Raw genomic sequence first — 22,690 nt, 5'->3', positions numbered from 1 at the left:
CAGCTTCCATGGGCAACCTGTTCCAGTGCCTCATCACTCTCACAGTAAACAATTTCTTCCTAACATCTTATCTAAATCTACCCTCTTTTAGTTTAAAGCCATTACCCCTCGTCCTATCGCTACATGCCCTTGTAAACCATCCCTCCCCAGCTTTCTTGTAGTCAACCTGAGAGCTCTGAATAAAACAGATATAATAAAAAAATTAGTACAAATCATAAACAGACTGGTGTCCCTCACCTGTTCTTCTATCTTTTTCTGCAGTTGCTGAACTCTGTACGAAAGCTGGATATTCAATACAAACCGCCGAATATTCTGAAATCTGCGCCTGGCAAGCCATGCACGGGCATATTTCTGAAGGATCACAGCCTTATGTTCTTCAAGCATCTTTAAAATAAAATATTAACATCTGTCTGTAATTATCTATGGCTCAATCAGCATCAATTATAACATTCCATGAATCTACATATACTGGTAATGACAATGCTTCTCACAGAAGTATCAAAATATTAAAATATCCAGACTGCAGACACATTTGAACCACTGTAGTAATCACACTAAATGATCTGCATCAAATATAAACCAGACAGAATTCTTAGCAGCTCAGAGATTAGATCTGAGCTACTGTATTGGTATTTTTATAGTAACAATATAAAAACAGAGTAGAAGATATGAGAACCAGACATGCAGAAAGTAAATTATTAGGGATCATTGCCCTTATCTCCATCTCTCATACAGCAATAGCTGTTTCCAGTTATTGAAATAGAATTTTTGATAGGCTGTACCTTCCGATATTTTTTTCTTGCTAGAAATCCTCTTGTATAAGCTTGAATGGTTATAGTAGCGACATGGATGAGCTGGAAAAGTCTACGGACCAGGTAACCCCGACAGTACTTCTGAATAATTATAGCTGCCCATGTTTCCTTCAGAGTTCTTGCAGTTATAGCTTGCCTTAATTCAAAAGACAATAACGTTTACTTCAGTCACGTTAGATTTCTAACGCTCACTCCCTCAGTTAGCCAAATCACACATAAAAGAAAAAAGAAGATACTGAAAAGAGACATCCACTATCTAAACCACAACTTTTTCTTCAAAGCGAGAAAGGGGGAATTATCCACAATCTTTGAAATCTGTTCCACAACCAACTGTTCTGATGGTCTCTTTCTGAAAATTTCAAAGCCTACACAGAGCCATCTTCCTCTCAGTCTGCTCTGTGAATGACTGGTACAGTTTCTCTGCTGCATACCTCCTCGTAATAATTTGTACACGCTAATTTTTAGACCCTTGCAAATTGCTTTTCCTTTCTGCTACTTGATTTGTTCTCTGGCTCTGAAGCTACGCAGTAAGCCCAAGTCGACAACTGGGTCGCTCCTCACTAGCTAAGGACTGAGCTTACAGGTACACAGACCTCTCGGGAATCTGACAGACAACATTTGAAATCTGCTAGAGTACTTTCTTCGTATCAGCTGAATAACTTGAACATTTTCAAGTCTATAATTACAATCAAGAGGAAATAGAAATACAATCTGAATTGCTTTTTCATAAAAACTACACTTCCAAATTAGTGTTGGGGATTAGTTTGACCTTCTATATCCCTTCAGGCATGCCCTAAGAGCAAATTCATTTATCAGCCAGAAGTACCGTACAGTCCGCTGCCCCCGGAAATACTGCTGAATTATAGTAGCTGCTTGTTTTATGCGAAGGAATTTCTTCCGCTGCAGCCAACCTCGAACACTCTTTTGGATCGTGATGCACGCGTGTCTCAGTTTATCTGATCGCAGTTTTTCTAAGTAAGCAACCTGTCCTGCTCTGAAGAAAATTTTTGTTCTCCCAAACTGATATTGGTTATGATCCTGAAAAAGAAAACAATAGGTATATTGACATTTTAGTTTATTATTGCAGACAAGACACTCTCTTCTTTTTATAAATTGACACTTCAGGCAAGGTCTTCTGAAATGACATGATCTTGCTAAATATCTGCCTTCTTTGTAGATAGGAGTATATGGGGGAAAATCCCCTTAGCAGGAATGAACCAGGGAATTACATCCACAAATCTCACCCTAGTGATCTCAAATTAAAGGCCATATCTGGACTTATCATCAAGGCCTTGAAAGCAACCTCTTCACCCCCTCCTACAAGTCTGGTTCCCTGGGCTCAACAACACCTTTTAGTGTTCAAGTCTGGCCTTGAATCAGCAAGCTGTGGGAGCAAAATCTCAGGGGAGAAGCTGCTTTTAAGTTCAGGCTCTCAGCCTTGGCTTGTGCCGGAGCTACGTTGCAAGTACACTTGTGTTTGGTCTTATACATGCCTGAGTCAATCCTGATGCGCTGACTTGAATCACTGGCTTGACTTGGACCAGCCTCATCGCTACAGACTTGTCTAATGAATAGGAGCAATATGCAAAATAGCACATTTTTTAGAACGGTTCTCCAATATGCTGCGTTCCCACCATCAAAACCCCTCCTGTGTACATAAAATTCTAATACTTGACAAACATATACCACTGTCTGTTCACTGGTTCACAAACACAGGTAGCGTATCTTCCATTTTACAAGTGAAGATATTAAGCACAGAGAGGTTAAATCATCTGTCTATGGCCGCATCATGACTGTGTCACAACACAAGGTTCTTGACTTGCAAGCCTGCGTGCAACACACTAAATCAGGAAAGATAATGTAAATATCTTTCTGATTTGAGGAAAGAGATACTACTCTTGGCAAAAAAGATTGTTTATTAATAATAGCTGCTATAATACATAATGGGTCAGTGCATACAAACTAACCTGGATTAGTCGCTGCAAAACAGTCTTGCAAATCTGCTTTTTATCATTTATGGAAAGTTCCTGCTGTGTCATAAGAATGCTGTAACGGCTGAAAAACTCAATGTAAGTCCACCTAGAAAATAAAAAATTAGCAAATGCAATTCATTTAAGAGACACTTAAGTATTTTTTGACATAAGGAGGCCTGCTGCTATCCCTACCTGGATGGGTAGCTCTGTGCACTAATCCGAATAGTTTCCAAAACACCACACGCTCGCAGTTGCTGAGCCACTCTTTTTGAATCAAACCTAAAAAGGCAGAGTTCTAGTTTACATTTTTGCTGGGTTTACAATGCAATAATATTTATAACCATTCTACTAGCTGGATTTCTATTTCTGCCCATAGGATACAGGGCTCCTTACTTTTTATATGGCATCTTACTGTATTGTTTTGTTGGGGTTTTTTTTTTTACATACGTGATAGGGAGTATCTGGCTTTTCTTTTTCTGCCTCAAAACAAAAGGACGACTATATTTATTTTTCTCTTATGAAACGTCCTGTTTCTTTTCAATATTAAATTCCAGCTAAAACCTGCATAACAAAGTAGATTCCACATGTCTGCCCACAAGCCAGACCAATAGCTGCGTCAAGGTTAACTCCTGCTTACAGTTAGCGGTTATCAAACTAGATAGAGAAATTATAAAAACTATCTGGCATATATAATTGTATTATAACATTAAAATGATATAAAATTGTGGGAAAAAGCCAAGGCTATGTTCAACACTGCCCATACCTTTTTTGACTTCTAAAGCTCCTCTAAATATTTGTGTGGACACAAAGAAAGTTCACAAGGAGAATGGCACTGGCTTTTTTTTTTTCCTTAAATATGAATTGGTGCTAATCCATACTGTACAAGAGCAAACACACCTAAACAAAATATCCATCAACTTTTATCAAAGGTGGACAACCTTTCCCCTAAAAAGGGTTATGACAAATACACAAACGCTACTATCTGCCTTAAAAAATTTTAGGATAATAAAGAATTTTTAAGGCATCAATAACTATTACTGACTGATTCTATTTTTGTAAAACGACAATATTTTTTTACTTTAGATATCTTGAAAGGAAAAATATGTTCTGTAGGGGAAGATGTTCAACAATAAGAATTTAGCTTACTGACATGCAGCTACTGTGAAATAGAAAAATACTCTTTTAATTTTAAAGGTACTATAACAGCTAGACACCACTAACATACTTACTCAAAAGGCAACTTCTCATCATTTGGCTTTATGCAGCGTACATAATGAGGGGTGGTTGCATTGAGTGTCACCATAAGCAAAGACAAAGAACTCCGGAACTAGAAAATATCAGACAGAATGGTTTTGCTAACAAAATGTTTACAGCCAAGGAAAAAAGTCAAATCTTAGCTTTTTAATTCTTTAAGCTTTGGCTGGACACTGGGAGATTTTCTTAGGGTTTAGATCTTAAACACAGGAAATTTAACAGTCCTGGTGTACCTAACAGTCTCCTATACATAAATTAAACACACCTACTTACACCCAGACCTGGAGCACTGCCCTGTGGCTGGCTCTTGCTGTACTGAAAACTGGATAGCCCACCGTGAATAAGAATAGAGTACAGCACCATAGCCTCAGACTGCCCAGTACAATTCCCTGAAAGTACGAGCATCTCAGAATAGCACGTTTATGTAGCACCTTATTGCCAACAGTCATCCGGAGTTGTTTGTTAGGTGACTTGAGAACGGGTCTTGCAGATTTGATGCTTATAGTTGAACTGAAAGGTGAAACGGACACTGGATTGTCTTGAAAAAAATTTGCACACAGATGAAACTAAAAAGTGTGGTGAAAGAATCACAGTTAAATACTGTGTAACTGTAGTAACATTTAAATAAAAATTACACCTACGGTAACGTAAAATGCAAACCCCATCCATCTTAACGCTTCAGTTAGGTATCGCCAGACTTGAAACCAGGTCTTTAAGGCACAACCAACCAACAACTGAAGAAACAGTCACAACACTTCTGAGTCTATTGTGAAGCACGTCCACAGTTCACAGACAAACCTCAATGACTGTTAAGTAGGCCTGCAAAAGCTCTTTCAATACGAGCAAACATGGACATAAATACAGAACAGAGTTAAAAATAAGATCACTTAAGGTTGTATTTTCACAATATTTAATTTAAATTAAGAATATGCTTTTTGGTCAGATCAAATTAGCTTCTCAATAATAATCCCACAGTCTCAGGGTTGTAGACCTGAAAGGGACAGGGCCTTCAAGCAGCTGGGAAGTGGCAGGCACTTAGAAGACATTTGATGTTTTCCCTGCCCTGGCATGCCTTTAATCTCTTTTGAAGAATAAACAAAGGCAGCTGTTAATGATAAGCCACTCAAAGCTACATGTAATGACCACAGGGGGAAAAAAAAAAAAAAAAAGTGAATTGTTCCGTTTCAAGGATTCCAAAATGCTATTCAAGGGAGATATTAAGAAAACAAAAAATACTAACATAACTAGCAAAGTAAATGCACATACATGAAAAGGATGAATACTTGTTTTTCCATCCTGTATGTTATTTTGATGTACACTTGTAGAATATTAATAAAAATTAAGACTAAACTCATTGATTCAGCCTATTTAAAAAATCTTTTTTATCAGAACAAATCTTTTAAAATCAGATCTGAATGAATTCCAGTAAAATCAGGTATTCAGAAAATTAGTCATTACTGATTAGGCCACAAACCTTGCTCTCTTTCAAGATTTCAATCAATACTTCATGTACTGTATCTCTGTTTTTTTCCAGAAATCCTTCACATTTATATTCTACCTGTGCAAACGGGTAAAATCATTAACTTTTCAGCAATACATGAACAGTTAACAAAACAGTTATTTTTTACACTCTAAGCTGTGGTGGTCAACAGGTCTTTATTAGTCTTAAACACGATGACTGCAACACTGCTTTTACCAGGTTCACTATGGCAAGCATACATAGATGCATACTGCAAATTTAGAAGCAGGACAAACTGTCAGAATCCACTATCAACTGCAATTTCCTTCTGCCTTCATTAGGAATTTCTTTCCTCCTCTCTTCATTATTCTATGATTTCAAATAAAAATACAAAAAAAGGAATACTACATTTGAAATGTAAGTAACAGAGACTACAATGTGTACAGACTACAATCTTAACTGTTTTATTTATACGTTGCTCTCTTCTTCTGCCTTATCTTTTATACTCTCAAATTCATTATCTTAAGCACTTCTTATGTTTGTTTAAATAGCACATTATGGGCAGTATTACCAATAAATAAATAGAATTATGTATTGAAGATAGATTTTATAGAAGTTCCAAAAAAGTGTGGTTAATATTTCCTCTATTTTCTAAGTTTGTTTCTTTTCTGAATGAGCTATTGCTAAAAAAAGGGTGAAATAATACTGGGTTGTTTATACTCTACCTTATCAGCAAAGTGTTGCACGATGAAAGATGTGTTTGACATCCTTGGCTTTTCAAAGAGTGCATTTTTATTGACAAAATTATTATATAGCTTTTGAAGCCAGTTTTCATCTGTTCCATGAGGTAACTGTAAAAACAAGAAGGGCAATCTCTTTAACAAAACTCTGCTGGACTGCTAAAACCAGCAAAACTGCTTACTATCAATAAATTCTGCCTGAATAATGCATCTTCAGTGAGTTACAAGGCCTGATAACAACCATGTTTTTTTGTCCTTTAGCTCCCTGTAGCAAATAATTTTAAGAAGGTTATATTAATTAGAGTTAATTCTCTGATGAGTCATAAATAATTTTGTCCTGAGAGGATGCTACCTGCAATCAGGGACGATCTGATCCCTGGGAATGCTAACATGCAGAATAACAGATGAGCTACTGTGTTGGGGAATACTCCCCAATTTCTCCCATATTACTCCACGGTTTGCATTCTGAGAAGTACAACTTGCCAGTATCTCCAAAGCACCTTCTAGAGACCATTTTAAGAGGGCTCACCTTTCCCTGCCCTGTTCTTCACTGAAAAAGCTACTTCAATAAGTTCGGAAGCCAAAGGGAACTACATATATGGAGAAGAAAAAAACCCAGATTCAGGAATCACTACAGTCAGGAGAGAAGCACAGAGAAAGAAATAGTAAGATGAAAGAGGAAAAAAGCAAAGATGTAGGTTTGGTGCATTCAACAAGAACTTACAAAAAAGGAAAGGAAGCCTGTTTTTTTGTACCAAAATTAGTGATTCGTGGAATAACTGAGTTGTAGAAACATCAATGGAAGAGACCCCTGGAGACCAGGTAGTCCAAATTCCTGCTTGGAGCAAGACTACCACCACCACTAGAGTTGGCTTCCATTTGAACTCAAATCTGAGAAGTATCCAAGGATGGGGATCCCGCTGCACCTCTGCTTAACCTGTTCTAGTACTGCACTACTCTCACAGTGAAGAATTCTAGTTGCTGGGTTAGATTCTGGGTAAGAATCTAGTTTTAGGTTCTTAATTTTATATGATAAAAATAAGACTTACAATTAAAATTACCAAGCAGAGGGCAAACAATAAAGTTCCTTTTATACGGAAAATGCTCTACTTCCCATTTAAAAGGAACAAAATATGGATTAACCCACAAGCTTTTTTATAACCTCATAAATACAAGAATTTTTAAGTTACCAAGCACTCTTCATCCAGAAGTTCTAAAATTCCCATTTTAGCTTCAATAAGGTCAATGACAGGCTGGTTGTCATAGAAGTCTATTAAAGTCCATGGGATATCTTCCTTCATATATTCTTCTTGTTCAAGTTTAAAGACATGCTAGATATGTGAAAATTAGGAAAATGTAAGGTTACAATTAAGGAAGCAAATATATACAATATATGCATGTGTGTGATTGTATATATAAGATAGAAAAAATATTTATATATTTTGTCATGTAGTATATGTCTGTCTTGTAAGAAAATAAACTCAGAAAATTTTGGGGTTTTATATATGTGTGTATATATATACAACAATAAAATATTTTTGTCTATTACTGGATAGCCATTATCCAGAAATAGCCACTACTCAAATACAAATAGCATTTACTAATATCCATCATTGATAATTTCAAAACCAAAACAAAATAAGATAAAGAACTATAACAAATGAAAGAACATACCAGGTTAAATTGCTGCTGCAGTTTTTCATTAGCATAATTGATGCAAAATTGTTCAAAACTGTTCACATCAAAAGTTTCAAAGCTGAAACACACGTCGAATAAGTAAAAAAATTAGGTGATGCAACAGTGTTAGAGAAAAAAAAATCCCTTCACATTTAACTACAAATGGTAGTATCCTTCTAAGACTTTGGAGGTATCCTACTATTTCTAAGAAAATTAAATTGCCGCAAGGCTAATCAAGATGCTAAGGCATTTAAAAACTTCCCTAGAAGTTAACGTTTCCAGACATAACAGAGCTAAAAAAATAAATCCGTATCTCATATCAAAAATGTAAGCCTCATTCGTAAAAAATACTAATATTTATAGTTGCCAAACATTTCCACTACTCCAGATGCTAAAGAACTTACATGACTATGACCTTTTAGTAAAGCAAAATGCTCCAAATTAATTAGCAGCACAAATTGAAGAGTGCTTCTTAACTCCAAAGAAAAGGCAGAACTTAAAGTAAATTTGTTTCCAGAGACATTCTTACCCATAAATGTCCAAAACACCAATAAAAGTATGTTGTTTTCCAGGGTACTGCAAAGCTTGGTTAATTCTTTCCACGACAAAATCAAATAAATGAGAATAGATCTTCTTTGCCAGAGCATCCCGTGCATTAACGGCCTGAGCTCTTGTCATTGGCTTTATTACAGTCTCTGAGGTAGTGATAATCTTTCGGTGACACAACCACTGTGCCATTTTGTTACAGTTTAAATCCAGAAGTTCACAGAATATATTGAGATGTTTATCTTCCAGCTTTAAAGAAGATAAATAAATATTAATTACATTTAATGCTTTAACTGTTGTCTAGACAGTGAAATCCTGGCACCACGTACATCAAATTTATTTTTAAATAGACAAGGGGTTCTGTTCACTTCTTCATCTGGCAAAATATCAAGAGCAGCCAAAGCAAGTAATACTGGAGAGAACTCCTGGCAAAGAAAAAAAACTTAGACTGGATGAGATGCTTTGGATTAAGATGTTGAAAGGAAAAATTTCTTTAGTCGATGTTTAGGTGTCCTTGCTTTTTAGACCTGTACAATCTGCTGAGACACATTCTGAGCAGCTTTGACAAACTGTTTCCTGTATCCTGCAGACAGTCCCAAATGGCTTCTCCAACAGCTGTGGATCAATTGGATATGGGGCTCTCTTAGCCACATTTTGCCTTTTGTTCAGACTTGCTGAACCTGGGCACAAAACAGGATTCACATAAACACTTGCAATGATTCTATACATATGAAGATGGAAAAATCTCTCAAGTGTAGCATACCAAGTTTAACGCTGCTCTGAGCCCCAGAAATGAGAAAAAACATTGCTAAAGGACTTTTGGCATAGAATATAAAAGAAAATGCTGGTATGTGAATCAGCTACTTCCTTACACTGATGGATGCTCTCTCATCTCCAACAGCTGTTACTTCCACATTGCCTAAGTGTAGGATTGCTGCCAGCATTTTAAAAACATCCATCTGAAAATCCACTTTCAGACCTAAAAAAACAATTCTTGATTATTTAAATACTCAGAAACAGTACAATTATTTAAAATAGTACAATGCTGAATTACTTGTTTTGTTGGGTAGCCAAGAGTTGTATAGTATCTCTGCAGACTACTATGCAAAGCCTTGGTTCTGCATACTTTCTGCCTTTCTGATCTGTTGAGATATTAGGCATAAATTCCCGTACCTCCCCAAGTGCCAGCTCAAGTCTGATTTGGCTTTCACATAAGCCACATAGGGGCACAGAAGCTTCCAATTCCACGTCTGTCACTGCATGTTAGCTTAAGGGCCAAGAAGACTCCAGCCCTTTGTGATTTTGACCGTTAACAATGAACACCAACTGCTAACAGCCATTTGCTCTTGCCTAGTGCTTTTAAAACAGACCAACAGTGCAATGGATAAGCTATGAAAGAAATTATTTTGGTAATTACTACTAAAGTTTTGGACGTTTCAGAAATCATCTGCCTTTGCCCATTTCAGAAGAAAACCCACAATTTTTAAATCTATTGAAAAGGTACTCCCAAGAACATACCCAGTAAGGCAAATGTCTTCTGAGTCTCCAGCATATTTGCTCTGTCATCAACTCCTTCTATTACTGTGCTGCCACCCATTCTTGTGTAGTTAAATTCTTCTGCACTTCCTATAAATAAGAAGCAAAACTTGTAATGCTGGAAAATTTGGGACTGGGGATAGCCACTTGTTAAAGACTCTTGTAACATGACAAAATTAAAGATGCTATCAGATGACAGCTCTTCAGCTAAAAGCTGGAGGTCCTCTTTGTCTGAGGGAAATCCATGCACCTAATTCAGTTAAGCTGACACAAATTGGTATTCATAATTCCTTGCAAGTTTAATACTTAATCTAATACACAACCAGAAATGAAGACTGAGTAAACATATACCCACAGTCTGCTTCTCCCAGGTGGCATTAAAGCTTCTCTGTAGAGAAATGAATTAAGCCCTTAAACTGTCATTATGGCATCTGTCACTACAGAAAGTATTACAATAAGATTTTCAAAGACACTTAGGTACATGATCATGCGCTCTTCAAGTTACTAGGGATTTGCTACCGAGTTCAATATAAGCAGGATTAATAGCTAAGTGACTTAAAAACGCAAGTCCCATTGTAAGTTCGTGAGATTTATGCTATAAAGCACTTAACATCCTAGCATTTGAAAAATCCAGTCTTCAAAATACTGCACTGCAAAAACAAACAGTAGATTATTGTCTTGACACCTACCCAATTTAAGATGCTTAAATTCAGGTTGCATAGCAGATGCACACAACTGATAAAATATATGGTAGTTTCTCTCATTCTCTGACTGTAAATTAAAGCAAATACCATTACAGAAAGAAAAAACCAAACAAACAAAAACCCAAACCAAAAAACCCAACCAGGGAAACATTCAATATTCAACACTATCGTAAAGAGACGGTGACACTTGAAGGCTAAATTCTGCTGCAGCTTAGTTTGGCAAAGAAATTCCCCAATATTAAAATGGCACATCTTACTCTTCAACAAGAGCTTTGAAAGTGATAAATTCAAGTCTATTTTATTTCCATTACCAATACACTGAGTTCCTTCCCCAAGGCTGTAACTCTAGTAATTTCTTCTGCTTGAGTAACCATCTACTAATAAGACAAATATTGTAATGAACAACTGAGTAGGAGTGCCAGCTGAAACACTGCCCCATGGTAACTCAGAAAACTCTCTATTTTCAAACCATCTTTCAGGCAGCAGATATACAGAAGTATTTTTCATAGTACTTACAAAGTTGCAATACTACTAAAAAGGAAAAGTTTGTAAAAACAGCTTTATAAAATTAAATGCTTTCTTTAGTAGATTATCACAATTATGCTCTGACACTGTAATGAGTCACATGCAATAAGCCCTGGCCTTATAAATTTTCAGCCAGTTTTTTACCCAGACCCCCTCTGCCCTAGATACACTGTTTCTTTCCAGGTACAAGTGGCACATGTTGCTATTGTGACTGAGAGTTACAGAGTTCTCAAATACTTCTTGCACTTATGTCAGGGAATTGTCCCTGAGCTACATCCTCCACCTAACATAAAGAAGAACATGGAATAAATTAGTTTCTTATAAATAAGATTAGCTCCTATTAAAAAATAAATCAAATTCTGATTAGACATACTATTCAGAACTTCACATAAACATTTTTTATGTGAAACTAGTAAAAGGATAGCACATTAGCAGCTATACTGACATTGACTGTTTTACCCACCTGAAAGACAACTCTGGATTTCTCGAGCAGGTATGTTCTCATGTTAGCTCCAATGATTTGGTAACTCTGATCAAAACTGATTTCAGTGTATTTTCCAAATCGACTGCTATTATCATTCCGCGTGGTTTTGGCATTGCCAACAGCCTGCAAAAATTACACACTGTTAGAATTTGTTTTACTTGCATCTTTCATAAGAATAACTGTGAAAACATGACTCAACTACAAGTTCCTAAAATCAAAGGTGTGCAAGGATCAATCTCAGCATTGAGGTGTGAAATTTAAATTGAGGCCCATATTTGAAAATAAGCCTCAAGTCAAATAGTATAACAGTACATAAACTGAGAATTAGAGAAAGTATGTTTTCCCACCATAAGGTACCTTAACCAGTTTCTATTCCAATTAACAAACAACTTGTTCAATATTGTTTTCCCATCATCTAATTAACAGGATGTGGTCAGATAAAACTCTGGAGACAAACTAGTGCCTCCAAAGGGCCACTGGTAAATTAGGCAGAACCTGGGCGTTCCTGAAGCTGACTACCTCCTTCCATCAGTAACACTGAGACGCTAAACTTCTAATTTAGATATCTAACTCAGGCAGCTAAAACATCCCTAAAGACTGCAAACAAAGATTCCCAGCAGCTCTCAGAATTCTTTCCTTGACAAGTACAGACTTGATAGATATTCTCTGAAACTTACCTCAGTTATTGGATTAGATGCCAGTACTTTATCCTCCACATGTGCATTGCTGCTTGACTTACTCACAGTGGCAAAGTATCTCATCGTGTATCTTGCAGACACAGTCTTTCCAGCTCCCGATTCTCCACTGACTATAATAGACTGATTTTTGTTATTTCTAAAACCAAATAATCAGACAGTTTAAATCAGACATGTCTAAATGCATGTATAAATGTAAGAATTATATATATGTATGAAAACACAGCTGTGGTCAACTCAAGTTCCATCTTTCATCTGCTCTTCTCTTACTCCCCTTTGGTTGTAACCTCTAGGCTGATGTCATTGCTATTCACTCAGCTAAGACAGTGTTTTGCCCCTCATCAAGAATGAAAATAGTTGTGAGTTCTAGAAATTCCTCAGCTGGAATTATTCCTCCTATAGTTAAGTTAACCATTCAAAGGGATTCTTAATAGCCAATGGCACATACACAGTTAAATTAAATTACAATTAACACTGGCACTAGACTTCAAGTGTTATTTACAGACATTAAGCAACATACTGAACCTTGCCATTTGCTTGTACGCTTCTTCTGCCACAGCAAATATATGTGGATCCATGTCCCCCATGTTTTGCCCACTATATGCATGGATAATAGCATCTCCATATATTGGCAACTGTTTATAGGGGTTTATCGCAACCAAAATTATTCCTACAACCAAGCGTACAAAACAAAAATAAAACATAAGTTAGTTCAGTGAAATACCAGTTTTTGACTACAGTTAAACTGATACAGAGTGGCAATATTTTCTAAACTAGGTAGGAGATCCTGATCAACAAACAAGTCTACACTCATACAAAAACGAGTTACCTCGAATGAGTTAAAATACACTTGAGGAAAACATTACTCACATCATATTGCAAACTAACCCAAGATTATTTTTTTAAAGAATTTTTTTTTAAACCTGCATTTTACTTTGCTTACCACTATAGGTGTAGATAAGCTTAGACTCCACAAAACGAACTTTAAGATTGTGTAGAACAGCTGGTTCATGGAGATAGCTAAGTGCAGTGAGATCATTTTCACCAACAAGGATGTCAGGATTTCGTAGGGGTGGCAAAGCAGCTGGATCAACAGGGTAATTCAGTTCCTGTCAACAAAAATGACTTGAAGTACCATAAAATGCATTGTGTTTGCATAAACGCTAATTGATCTTCTACCTTTACACAAAGTTACAGGGTTGATGCAGCCCTGTCTGATCTTGTATTTCGTCAATTCCACACATCCCACTGAACTCAGGGGACTTGGAGATCATGAAAGTAAGATGGAGCTCTTTGCTGCTTATTAAAAAGCAAGCTACTCTCTCCTTATTCATGATATTTTGTATTGAAATCTGCAAAAATGGGAAATGCATTTAGCTCTCTAAACACACGCATATTTCAAGTACAGATGAAAACAGGAGACCAGTTGCAACTGAATGAAAGTAAACACCTGGCCAGAACTCAAGTCAGCTCTAAAACTACCCTTACTCACAACCTTTCAGTTTTATTTACACAAAGTTTAAAACTCACTTCTGTTTCTTTCAGCAAATCCATTTAATCATACATTTAATACTTGTTAAGACAGGAATGCAGAAATACAGTATACTGTTTTCAAAATATTAAATCTGTAAAGAACTCGGATACTAAAATTAACAAATCCTACATAAAGCAACAACTTTAGGGAAAAAAGCAACAGCTAGCTCCCTGAGAACTATTTATGCCTGTCTTGCATTTCCGATTTACTTCAACTTAAGATGAGTTTCAGTGCTTGTTTCAAAAGTGAGGTGATCTTTCTTCTTCAAGGTATGTGTTCTATACTAATGTGGCAAAGATAGTAGAATCGCACTCGTCATATTTTTAGGTAACAGCTGGTTACTGTACAAATTTCAATATGATAAAATTCTGGTTGCTGCAGGGTTAACATAAAAGAAAATAAGGACAAGTCATTTAGATCCCATAATGGTGTGTCTTATGTTTCTACATAAACATATCTCAGCAAACTCCATAATAAATTAAGGCTTTTCTCCTTACAGTTCCATCTTCTAATTGCACATGGAGAAAATGGTCTCCAGCTTTGTAGTTTTTTGTGATTTCTGCAGACTGCCACACTTCTTCATTATCAGGGATCCAAACCCTATTATACTACAACAGAAAAACAAGATAAGAGTTAGCTTAGCTATTATCATAATACCAGACTAGCATAAAAAAAAAAAAAAAAAGAGAAAGTCTTCAAACATCAAGTGCAACCAAAAAGCTGAACTGGATGCCAGAACTTTTGGGGATTATTATTAGCTCCGACCCTTTCAGCAGGCTATATTTTTGTGGTTTATTCTCCACAAAAGGAAAGGAAAAAAAAAGAAAAAAAAAGAGCACAATCTCAGACATGCTTGCTCTACCACTGTTTAGCATAAAGTCTGCAGAACAGAGCACAGTAAGGTGAACAAGAGCCAGACTGTTGCCAGGCTCTTCAAACCCCCTAACACTTAACAAGGAGAATAAAATACACTTGTGGCAGAGCCCTGATTTCTAGGAGATTTCAAATGAGCAAGTACCAGAGAAAGCAGCTCACTTAGTGGAATTTAGACAATCACTTCCCTGAATTCAAATATAGGATACTGAACTTAGGAAGCATTTTGCCATGGGTACGGATGAATACACAAGAAAGAGCGCACGGTTACTTTTCTTCTAAGGGGTCTGAAGTGCAGCCTCCAAACAAAAACTTATCCTGTTCTAGGGCGAACTTCAAAGACCACCAACAGGTTCTTTCTTTATAAGCAATCAGCTAGCTTCGCTTTGTTCAGTCCCAGTAAGGTACTTTAGCTCTGCCGCAGGAAGAGAACATCCTTCCCAAAAAGTACTAATTTCTAATGGAAACAGAGGAATCTTAATTATTTTAAGGTATTTGAAGAATTGAAACAACAGAATTACCTCTGCATAAATGTTTAAATGTATATTAGGGTGTTTGAACCATCTGGTTCTCCTATGCGGAAGTTAAAATGCTGAAGCAGTGGCAGCATCTTAAATGCTCTGCCCTAGAAGCTATAGGAAGCACCCTAGAAGCTATAGGAAGCAACATTCCTTAAAAGGACATAACACAGCTGGCAACCTCAGTAAGTCAGGAACATCATCACCGATGTGAAATGTGTCCATCTCGTCTTGCCAGGGTTTCACAAAGTGGCGTTGTCCCTAAAAGCTTCCCTAACGCAACAACTGTGTGTTATTAAATACTAGGTTTAGTAACATTGAAATCACTTCTGTTCAGGGATCTGCAGTTTGAGATCACTTCTGACATAATCACCATCTTCCTTAAACCTTGGTGCAAAATACTTTTTATACCATGTAGCATGTATCTCAGACAGCAACGAAGATAACATTGAAGACTATATTTGGATGTAAGGAGAGGATGGGAGGAAGGACAGTGATGTCAGGAAAAAAGCCTGAAAGTCACCAGTACATGCTAGTACTGAGTTTCTTATGGGCCATCTCTCCTCTAATTTGTGATAAAGTAACACTAGAGAACACAGAACCATTCAGTTCCCACTTGCACAGCCAAACATGCCATATAATCTTCTTCCAGCATCCTCCTGCTTTGATGACCAGAACCCTTCATTTGATTCCCCTACCCTAGCTATAATCATGGCCAGTTTAAACCAACTGTGTTTAAATAAACCCGTGAGAACTGCTGCAGCTGCTTATTTGAAAAGTTAACATTAGTCAAGGATTTCATGAAGTGTTAGCATAGCCACAGATACCTTGGAGACTCGCACACCGTCTCACTTTGGTGTGGCAACTGTTGGTTTTGGCACAAATTACTTTTCTCCTAATTTGGAGGAAGCCCTGGAAGCTCCAGCAGATCCTCAGAACATGAGGGTGTCCACCTCGAGAACCCTGCTGAACACACCACTGATGGTGGGTGCCTACAGAGGTCCCTACCAACTGCACTGTACCTCAACAGTAGTTCTCAACTCTAACCCCCTGAGGATCAACACCAAACGATTTAGGGTAAGAGGGACTTTCGTGGGTATGTCCTGTAAGTTAGCTTGGGTTGTTCAGTGACCTCTCCAGTTCAGTTTTCAGTATCTCTAAGGATGGAGATCTGCCTTTCTGGTCAACCCTATGCCAACCTGGCATGTATGTCAGGTGACGAACACTAATCGAAACCTCAGCCACTTTCACGATACCTCTTTGCTGATGCCTTCAGCACAATTGAATTTTTCCACGCAATATCCAAAATCACAGAGACCTTTCCTAAACAACCCCAAACCAATATGATGACAATGTTTTCATCTATCTAACCAGAGGGAGAAAAACCCAGCTTCATGAGTATCTATTTAATAGGCAAACGAAAGACATAGCTAAGTGAAATCAGTTTTAACTTTGCTTTTTCCATGTGTGTCTGATTGACTGTTGTGTCATTCCTACACTATGCTGATTTCCTGGCTTATAAAACATACTTACTATTCACAGCTGTTAAATTGAATTATTTGCTCTTATTCTATCACCACCAAATAACCTCGGGGGCACTTAACTTGTTTCCAGGTAAGAAAGTGAACCGCACTAGGTCACCGACAAGAAAAGGAGGAAAAAGCATGTGATCAAAGTACTGATTCTTCGGAAAAGGTCCCTGCAGTGCCAGGAGCCTCCATTGGCAAACGCACCCAGCCTACCGAAGCTCAGTTTCTCCAAACCCTGCCTTGCAAGTAAACAGAAGAGAGTTTGCTCATTTTCGTATCAAGTTACACCCACATTCCTTCCTGCCCTTCACCTGCCCAACATTATTCCTGATTAAAAAACCCCCGTTTGTTCTTTCAACTGCTCAGAGTGCGGTACTAACACAACAAATGAATAAATCCCAGTGCAGCATAGGGCTAAATGGGAGTTTACTATGGCAGCTGCTTTTGCGATAGAAGAGACACAGGCTCATGAAGTAGTAACATATGCATGTTATTTTTGTTATTTAAAGCTAAGCAAACAAGTTATACATCACAACACTCTAGTGACTACAGGAAAAGTGGGAAAAATTGTGCAAAAAATACAGGAGCCGCAATAAGGAAGAATCTTTGCTTTAGCGTCAAGTTCTGCCAAACATATTCAGTATTTGCATAACAAAAAGAGCGAGCACTCCACGATTAAATGGCCAGGGAAGTGCTGCTAAAATCGTCTAATCGCTGGCTACCACATCAGACACCTACACCTAAAGACCAACAGTCTCAAAAAGTATTCCTCTCCAAAAGAGGCGGCATTTTCCTATGCTGCCCTGGGGTTTCACAGCCGCTCCGCGGCCCGGCACAGGCGATGCATCCTCACACACCGCAGACGCGTTCCTCCGTCAGGTCCAAGCCAGCGAACTCTTATCAGTAACACAACCGGCTCAACGTTTTAATGCGCCGCCGCAATCCCAGAAAGCACAAAAGGCACAAGCACACTTCGGCGAGCTCGGCATTACTCCCCCGGCCTCGTCACCCCTTTCCCTCCCCTGCCCCTCGCCGGTGGCCGTCGCCCCCTCAGCGGGCGGTTCCTCGCGGGGCGGCCGTCGTCCCCCCTCCCCTCAGGCGCCGCCCCTGCCATGGCGGTCCAGTGCCCTTCAGGGCCGCTCCCCGCCCCGCTCACCTGGGTGTAGAGCTCGGCCAGCGCCATGGGGACAGAGCCGCCGCCGCCGCTCCGGGCCGGCAGCGGAGACACAGTGGTGCGGCAAGTTCCGCAAGGAGCCGCGGTCCACCCTCGGCCACCGCCCCCAAGGCGTGGGGAAGCGGCCCGGCCCCCGTCCTGGGCTTGTCCCGCCTGGGCACGGCCCTTCCCCGCAGGGCAGGAAGGCGGTTCCCCGCTGTCGGCACAGCTGAGGCGCTCTGCTCGCCTCGGTGACCCGGAGCAGCTGGTCAAAGCACTCCGAACTGTGTGGGGCTTTTTATGCGGGCAGTCTGCAGGCTAGCTCTTAATTTTGACGGGTATGTAAGCCTAGTGGAGATGAGGTGTAGTCCCAATTGCCACACGGGCAAAGCTGGCATCTTGGATACTTCTGTAGTGATTAGGAATAATGCCGCTCCAGCTGCCAGGGGGATCACGAGGGGAGCCATTCCTGACCCAGTAGGGAAAAACAGCAGAAATGTTAATCACCTTCCAATAAAACAACATGAAGGAGTTTCTCTAACAAGCCTAGAATAAGATAAAAATAACTCAGACTGCATTTAGTAAGTTTAGGGCACTAATAGGTATTATATTTAAATGTCCTTTATGAGGAAGAAGATAGGAATAACTACAGTTTGAGGCTTTGGCAGGTGGATGATGCCCGGAGGCCCAGTAGCCCTACCTGCCTGCCTGGCACTGAAGAGCTCTCATGGCACAGAAGACAACGTTCTAGCCAATTACAAATCTTATTTCAGTAACAGTTAATACTTGGTGACAAAATATCCTAACAGAATGGGGTTATGTTGAACAAAATACTTTCAAACACGCAGAGCAGTTTATGGCATGCCGTGGGTGTCTGGGTGTGTATTTATACACTCCTCGGACTTCATCCCACTCCCGTGGCAGTCAACGCCAGGTCTGCCGTGAAAGTAGAGGGAATCTGTGCAATCGTCTGGGGTCTGTGCCAGCACACAGCTTATGAACAACCAAGCAAGCAAACAAAAAAAATCCAAAGCAAATCTTACAGTTGTATTTTTATTTGAACATTTTCCAGTGATAGCTATTAGGCTACAGTTTTTATGATGCATACATTTACTAAGTACAACATCAGACACTACAACAGATCAGAGCTCAGGTCATTCTGACAATATTTTGGTTTTCATCTACGTACTGTAGTGGCATCGAGTGAAAACCTATGTTTAAAGGCTTTTATTTTTCACATGAAGTATCAGCATCTTAAAAAAACAAGTGTTTACTCCTAGTTTTTGTACGGTATTCGAAATGTGTTCAGTTTAAATCACAAATTACACAGACCTTCAAACTGCAAATGCTGGTGTTTCCAGGTTGGGAACAAATGTTATTGGATATCAATCCACTTTTCAACATTGAAGTTGATCCTATTTTTTTCCTGTGATAGACAGAATAGATTTATCGCATTTAACAGACTTAAGCACTTTCACGTTCCATCCCAGATTGAAGTCTGAGAAGTCATTTTTCAAAATTTGGATAGAAGACTGTGTCCTAAACATCAGAATAAAATGATCACTGGAATAAAAATACACCAAACTGAATGAGGTAATTATTGTGCAAAATCTCTAGAATAACTGTATATAATTCTAAGGGGTCATTGCCAAGTATTTTTCCAGCATCCGATAAAATCTATCATAGCAATAGATAATAAATTAAAATATAAAAGATATGTCCACATTAAAAGAGCATAACAATGATTCAAAGGAAAAAACAAAGTTGTTAAAATAATTCTGCATTATATTCCATGGTTAAAGAGATATTAGTCCTAAAGTGAAAGATATATTATACACTGACACTAAAATTTTACTTCTGAAAAGTGCATGTAAAATACTGCCATGTAAAATGTTAGATGAATTACCAATTACACATCTATTCCAACTTAAAAATATTTTCCTTTAAAACATGTCAAGCAGCATATACTTTTAATGTGATATAAAAGTAATACCAGTCAAACCACTGAGTTTAAGGATAATACCTATAAATTACTAACCACTACTTTTTTTAAGGAAACAAGATACAATAAGGCTTTTTACAGGTAAACAAACTTAAAAAATAAACAAAAATACATTTCGGCATACATTTTAATACACTAATGCTTAAGTAGTGGATACATTTCCTGATCTACAGTATGAACATACTGTAATGGCAATTGTTTGTTTTTCAATAGGAGAAAAAATTTTCAGGTCAGCATGTTCTTAAGTATTTTCTTTTCTAACCTCGTTACTGGATGTGAAGGCTTTCCCATTACATTCTCACAAGTACAGTACCCCCAACAGTCTGAAAACTACATTATACCTTATTTGGAGCCACTTAACAGTAGCCATAGTTTCAGAAATCAAGTAACGTTTGAAAAAAGAGTGTTTGGTATACCATGCATGGGAAACCCATCTAAATCTAAATGATTCAGCAAAGGTCATTCAAAACATTTATGCAATGCAGTATTAGGTTCTTGGAAGTACTTGCATGATCCATCAAACATAATATGGGGCATATGCATTTGAAAATAAGACGACATGAGCATCTTAAAATGATACTGACAAAGTTTAGGTTGTCTTCACTACCGATTTTAGCAACCATACAAAGAGCATGTCTACCTCTCAAGTAAAACATAACCGAAATGTTTCAATCTGCTTAACAGCAAATTTTTTTCTCTGAGTTTGCAGGCAAACAGATTGGTACCAAATAGTCTATTAGTGTACCTCTAGATTATTTCTTGATATTTTAAAAGAAATCAATGTTAATGCTAAGTTGCTAATTATTATAATACATAAAAATATTGCACAATGCAATTGAGCAATGTGTGTGGCTTTTTTTTTACATGTATATTTGAGCCATACACCACAAACTACCTGTTTTAAAGTTCAGAATTGGAACCTTAAGGAAGGCTTCTGCGCTTACGTTGCACATTGTGAAATGTGAATTCTATATAGCAGATCCAAGATGTGTGAGACAGAAAAATCTTTCTAGTAAGATGTGCAACATCCAAAATAACTCAGTTTCTCATTATGCACTCTAGATCGCCAATGATTAAATCAGCATGAATTATAGCCAAATGACAGCATTGTAGTCAAAACCTACTTAATGTTGTTCTTAGTCAACCTTTCAAAGAATGAGAGCCTTGGGCTACTGCAGAAATTTTCTATTAAGATTTTCCTCTCAAATTCCAGTATGAAAAAATGCTTTTTTTTCCTTAAGTGGCAACAAAACAAAAGAGATTATAGTCCAAATACACACTGTCATCTGTGGGGTCTACCAACAAAGAAGAACATTAGACAGACTACAAAATCTAAATAAATACTAAAATCATTATTGAGTTCTGATCATTTGCTTCAAGATTCTGTATTTTTAGCAAACTACTTTTAAAAATAACTAAACATGTAATTTCCAGTGTGCTACTTGTGCTTAGTTACCATTTTCCTCTACAGGAGTTATTTGATACCATTTGAAAAAATCCAGTTAAAATAACAGACTGCATCGGACTGTAAATAAGGTTGACAACAAAAAAATGAACTATCTTATTTTTAGTGCCTAGTGTGATACTGTCATACACGTAAAAGAACACAATATGCAGCAGCGATTTAGTATGCTTGGTAAACCACAGTACTAACAAATGAACATCTAAGTTATAGCATATAGTGAGCTATATGTCTTAACACTAGAATTTATGTCAAACTGACATAAATAAGGAAGTGGTTTAAGAAATCATTTTATATATTGCCAGTTTGTGTTTCTCCATTCCAGTTTTTACAAATTAAATGTAACAGGCTCCCAAGTGACTGTGTATTCTACTACAAAATGCCTTACTTTCAAGTCTTCCATGTTCAGGACTGTGACTGTCCCTGTTGGTCCCTGCCTATGAGAAGATTACATATGGAGTTTAATTTACACTATTTAAATATGTTACTAAAGATCTAAAAATGTCTCTAGACAGCTGAAGACACAATTTTTGTCCAAGCCCGATTTCCATATTCTGGAAATGTATGAATCAGTGATGTCCTCATAAATGCAATGACTGAACACGAACACATATCTTTCTATTAGCCTTCAATCTGTGGTGCTGTTGTTAGGTTGTTTTCCAGCTACTTTTACTACAGATCTGGGCATATATATACTGTTTGTTCAGAAAATGTGTTTTCAGTGGCTCGCTATGTTTTAACGGGTAAAGATATCAGGCAACGGATTCTCCATCTAACACTGACGGTACATCCTTGGGATCAGACGCGCGATATGAAGCCCAGGCCCAAGCTGGCTGGGATCTGAATGGTTTCTAATGCCAGAGAGGATGGATTAAATGGAAAAGTAACGGGAAAGATGTGTTTAGCATCCATGAGCAACTGAGGAGAGTCCTTCCTGTCTCGCAGACGCATCTGCAAAGATAAGAAAGTGTTTACATTAGCATTTAGCCACTTCATTGATAATAATCATCTTGCAAAGAGGTAGTATGTCATCTGTGCTTACAGATACACGTGTGTGTACAGACACACACTCTATGCTAACTTGACCTGACACATTTGCAATGATTGTGCCATTAAACTGTAGTTACTTTTGTCATTTCCAGTTCTGTGTATCTTCCCCTTACAATGCAATCTGCAGATAGTTAGATTCCATCCAAAAGGAAGAATTTGCCCAC

At 37.9% G+C, this 22,690-nt stretch overlaps 2 protein-coding genes across 11 annotated transcripts in view; both read right to left on the bottom strand.

Moving 5' to 3' along the window:
• Nucleotides 1-18,149, bottom strand: part of MYO5C (myosin VC) — a 35,633-nt gene extending 17,484 nt beyond the window's left edge. Inside the window, exons 1-21 of one of the 2 annotated variants that reach the window (XM_075764484.1) lie at nucleotides 18,016-18,149; nucleotides 14,437-14,547; nucleotides 13,349-13,514; nucleotides 12,931-13,075; nucleotides 12,388-12,544; nucleotides 11,690-11,833; nucleotides 10,687-10,768; nucleotides 9,980-10,087; nucleotides 9,334-9,440; nucleotides 8,445-8,710; nucleotides 7,913-7,994; nucleotides 7,429-7,569; nucleotides 6,224-6,349; nucleotides 5,514-5,597; nucleotides 4,471-4,605; nucleotides 4,015-4,112; nucleotides 2,978-3,064; nucleotides 2,780-2,891; nucleotides 1,639-1,850; nucleotides 783-948; nucleotides 238-384 (exon numbers count right to left, since the gene is read on the bottom strand). In XM_075764484.1, coding sequence (XP_075620599.1) covers nucleotides 238-384; nucleotides 783-948; nucleotides 1,639-1,850; nucleotides 2,780-2,891; nucleotides 2,978-3,064; nucleotides 4,015-4,112; nucleotides 4,471-4,605; nucleotides 5,514-5,597; nucleotides 6,224-6,349; nucleotides 7,429-7,569; nucleotides 7,913-7,994; nucleotides 8,445-8,710; nucleotides 9,334-9,440; nucleotides 9,980-10,087; nucleotides 10,687-10,768; nucleotides 11,690-11,833; nucleotides 12,388-12,544; nucleotides 12,931-13,075; nucleotides 13,349-13,514; nucleotides 14,437-14,547; nucleotides 18,016-18,042 — 2,703 coding nt within the window. In that variant the 5' untranslated portion in view covers nucleotides 18,043-18,149. Of the gene's footprint in view, nucleotides 1-237; nucleotides 385-782; nucleotides 949-1,638; nucleotides 1,851-2,779; nucleotides 2,892-2,977; nucleotides 3,065-4,014; nucleotides 4,113-4,470; nucleotides 4,606-5,513; nucleotides 5,598-6,223; nucleotides 6,350-7,428; nucleotides 7,570-7,912; nucleotides 7,995-8,444; nucleotides 8,711-9,333; nucleotides 9,441-9,979; nucleotides 10,088-10,686; nucleotides 10,769-11,689; nucleotides 11,834-12,387; nucleotides 12,545-12,925; nucleotides 13,076-13,348; nucleotides 13,515-14,436; nucleotides 14,548-18,015 lie in introns of those variants that run through there. The other variant, XM_075764485.1, reaches the window with a different exon arrangement.
• A 902-nt stretch (nucleotides 18,150-19,051) lies between these two features.
• Nucleotides 19,052-22,690, bottom strand: part of MYO5A (myosin VA) — a 103,476-nt gene continuing 99,837 nt past the window's right edge. For all 9 annotated transcript variants that reach the window (XM_075764531.1, XM_075764528.1, XM_075764532.1 and 6 more), the window contains one exon: nucleotides 19,052-22,427. In XM_075764531.1, coding sequence (XP_075620646.1) covers nucleotides 22,275-22,427 — 153 coding nt within the window. In that variant the 3' untranslated portion in view covers nucleotides 19,052-22,274. The remainder of the gene's footprint in view (nucleotides 22,428-22,690) is intronic.

Source organism: Balearica regulorum, chromosome 12 (genome assembly GCF_011004875.1).
Source record: "Balearica regulorum gibbericeps isolate bBalReg1 chromosome 12, bBalReg1.pri, whole genome shotgun sequence".
NCBI classification, from domain to species: Eukaryota; Metazoa; Chordata; class Aves; order Gruiformes; family Gruidae; genus Balearica; species Balearica regulorum.
Note: the sequence above shows the minus strand (reverse complement) of the source record. Positions and strands in the feature narration are given on the sequence as shown.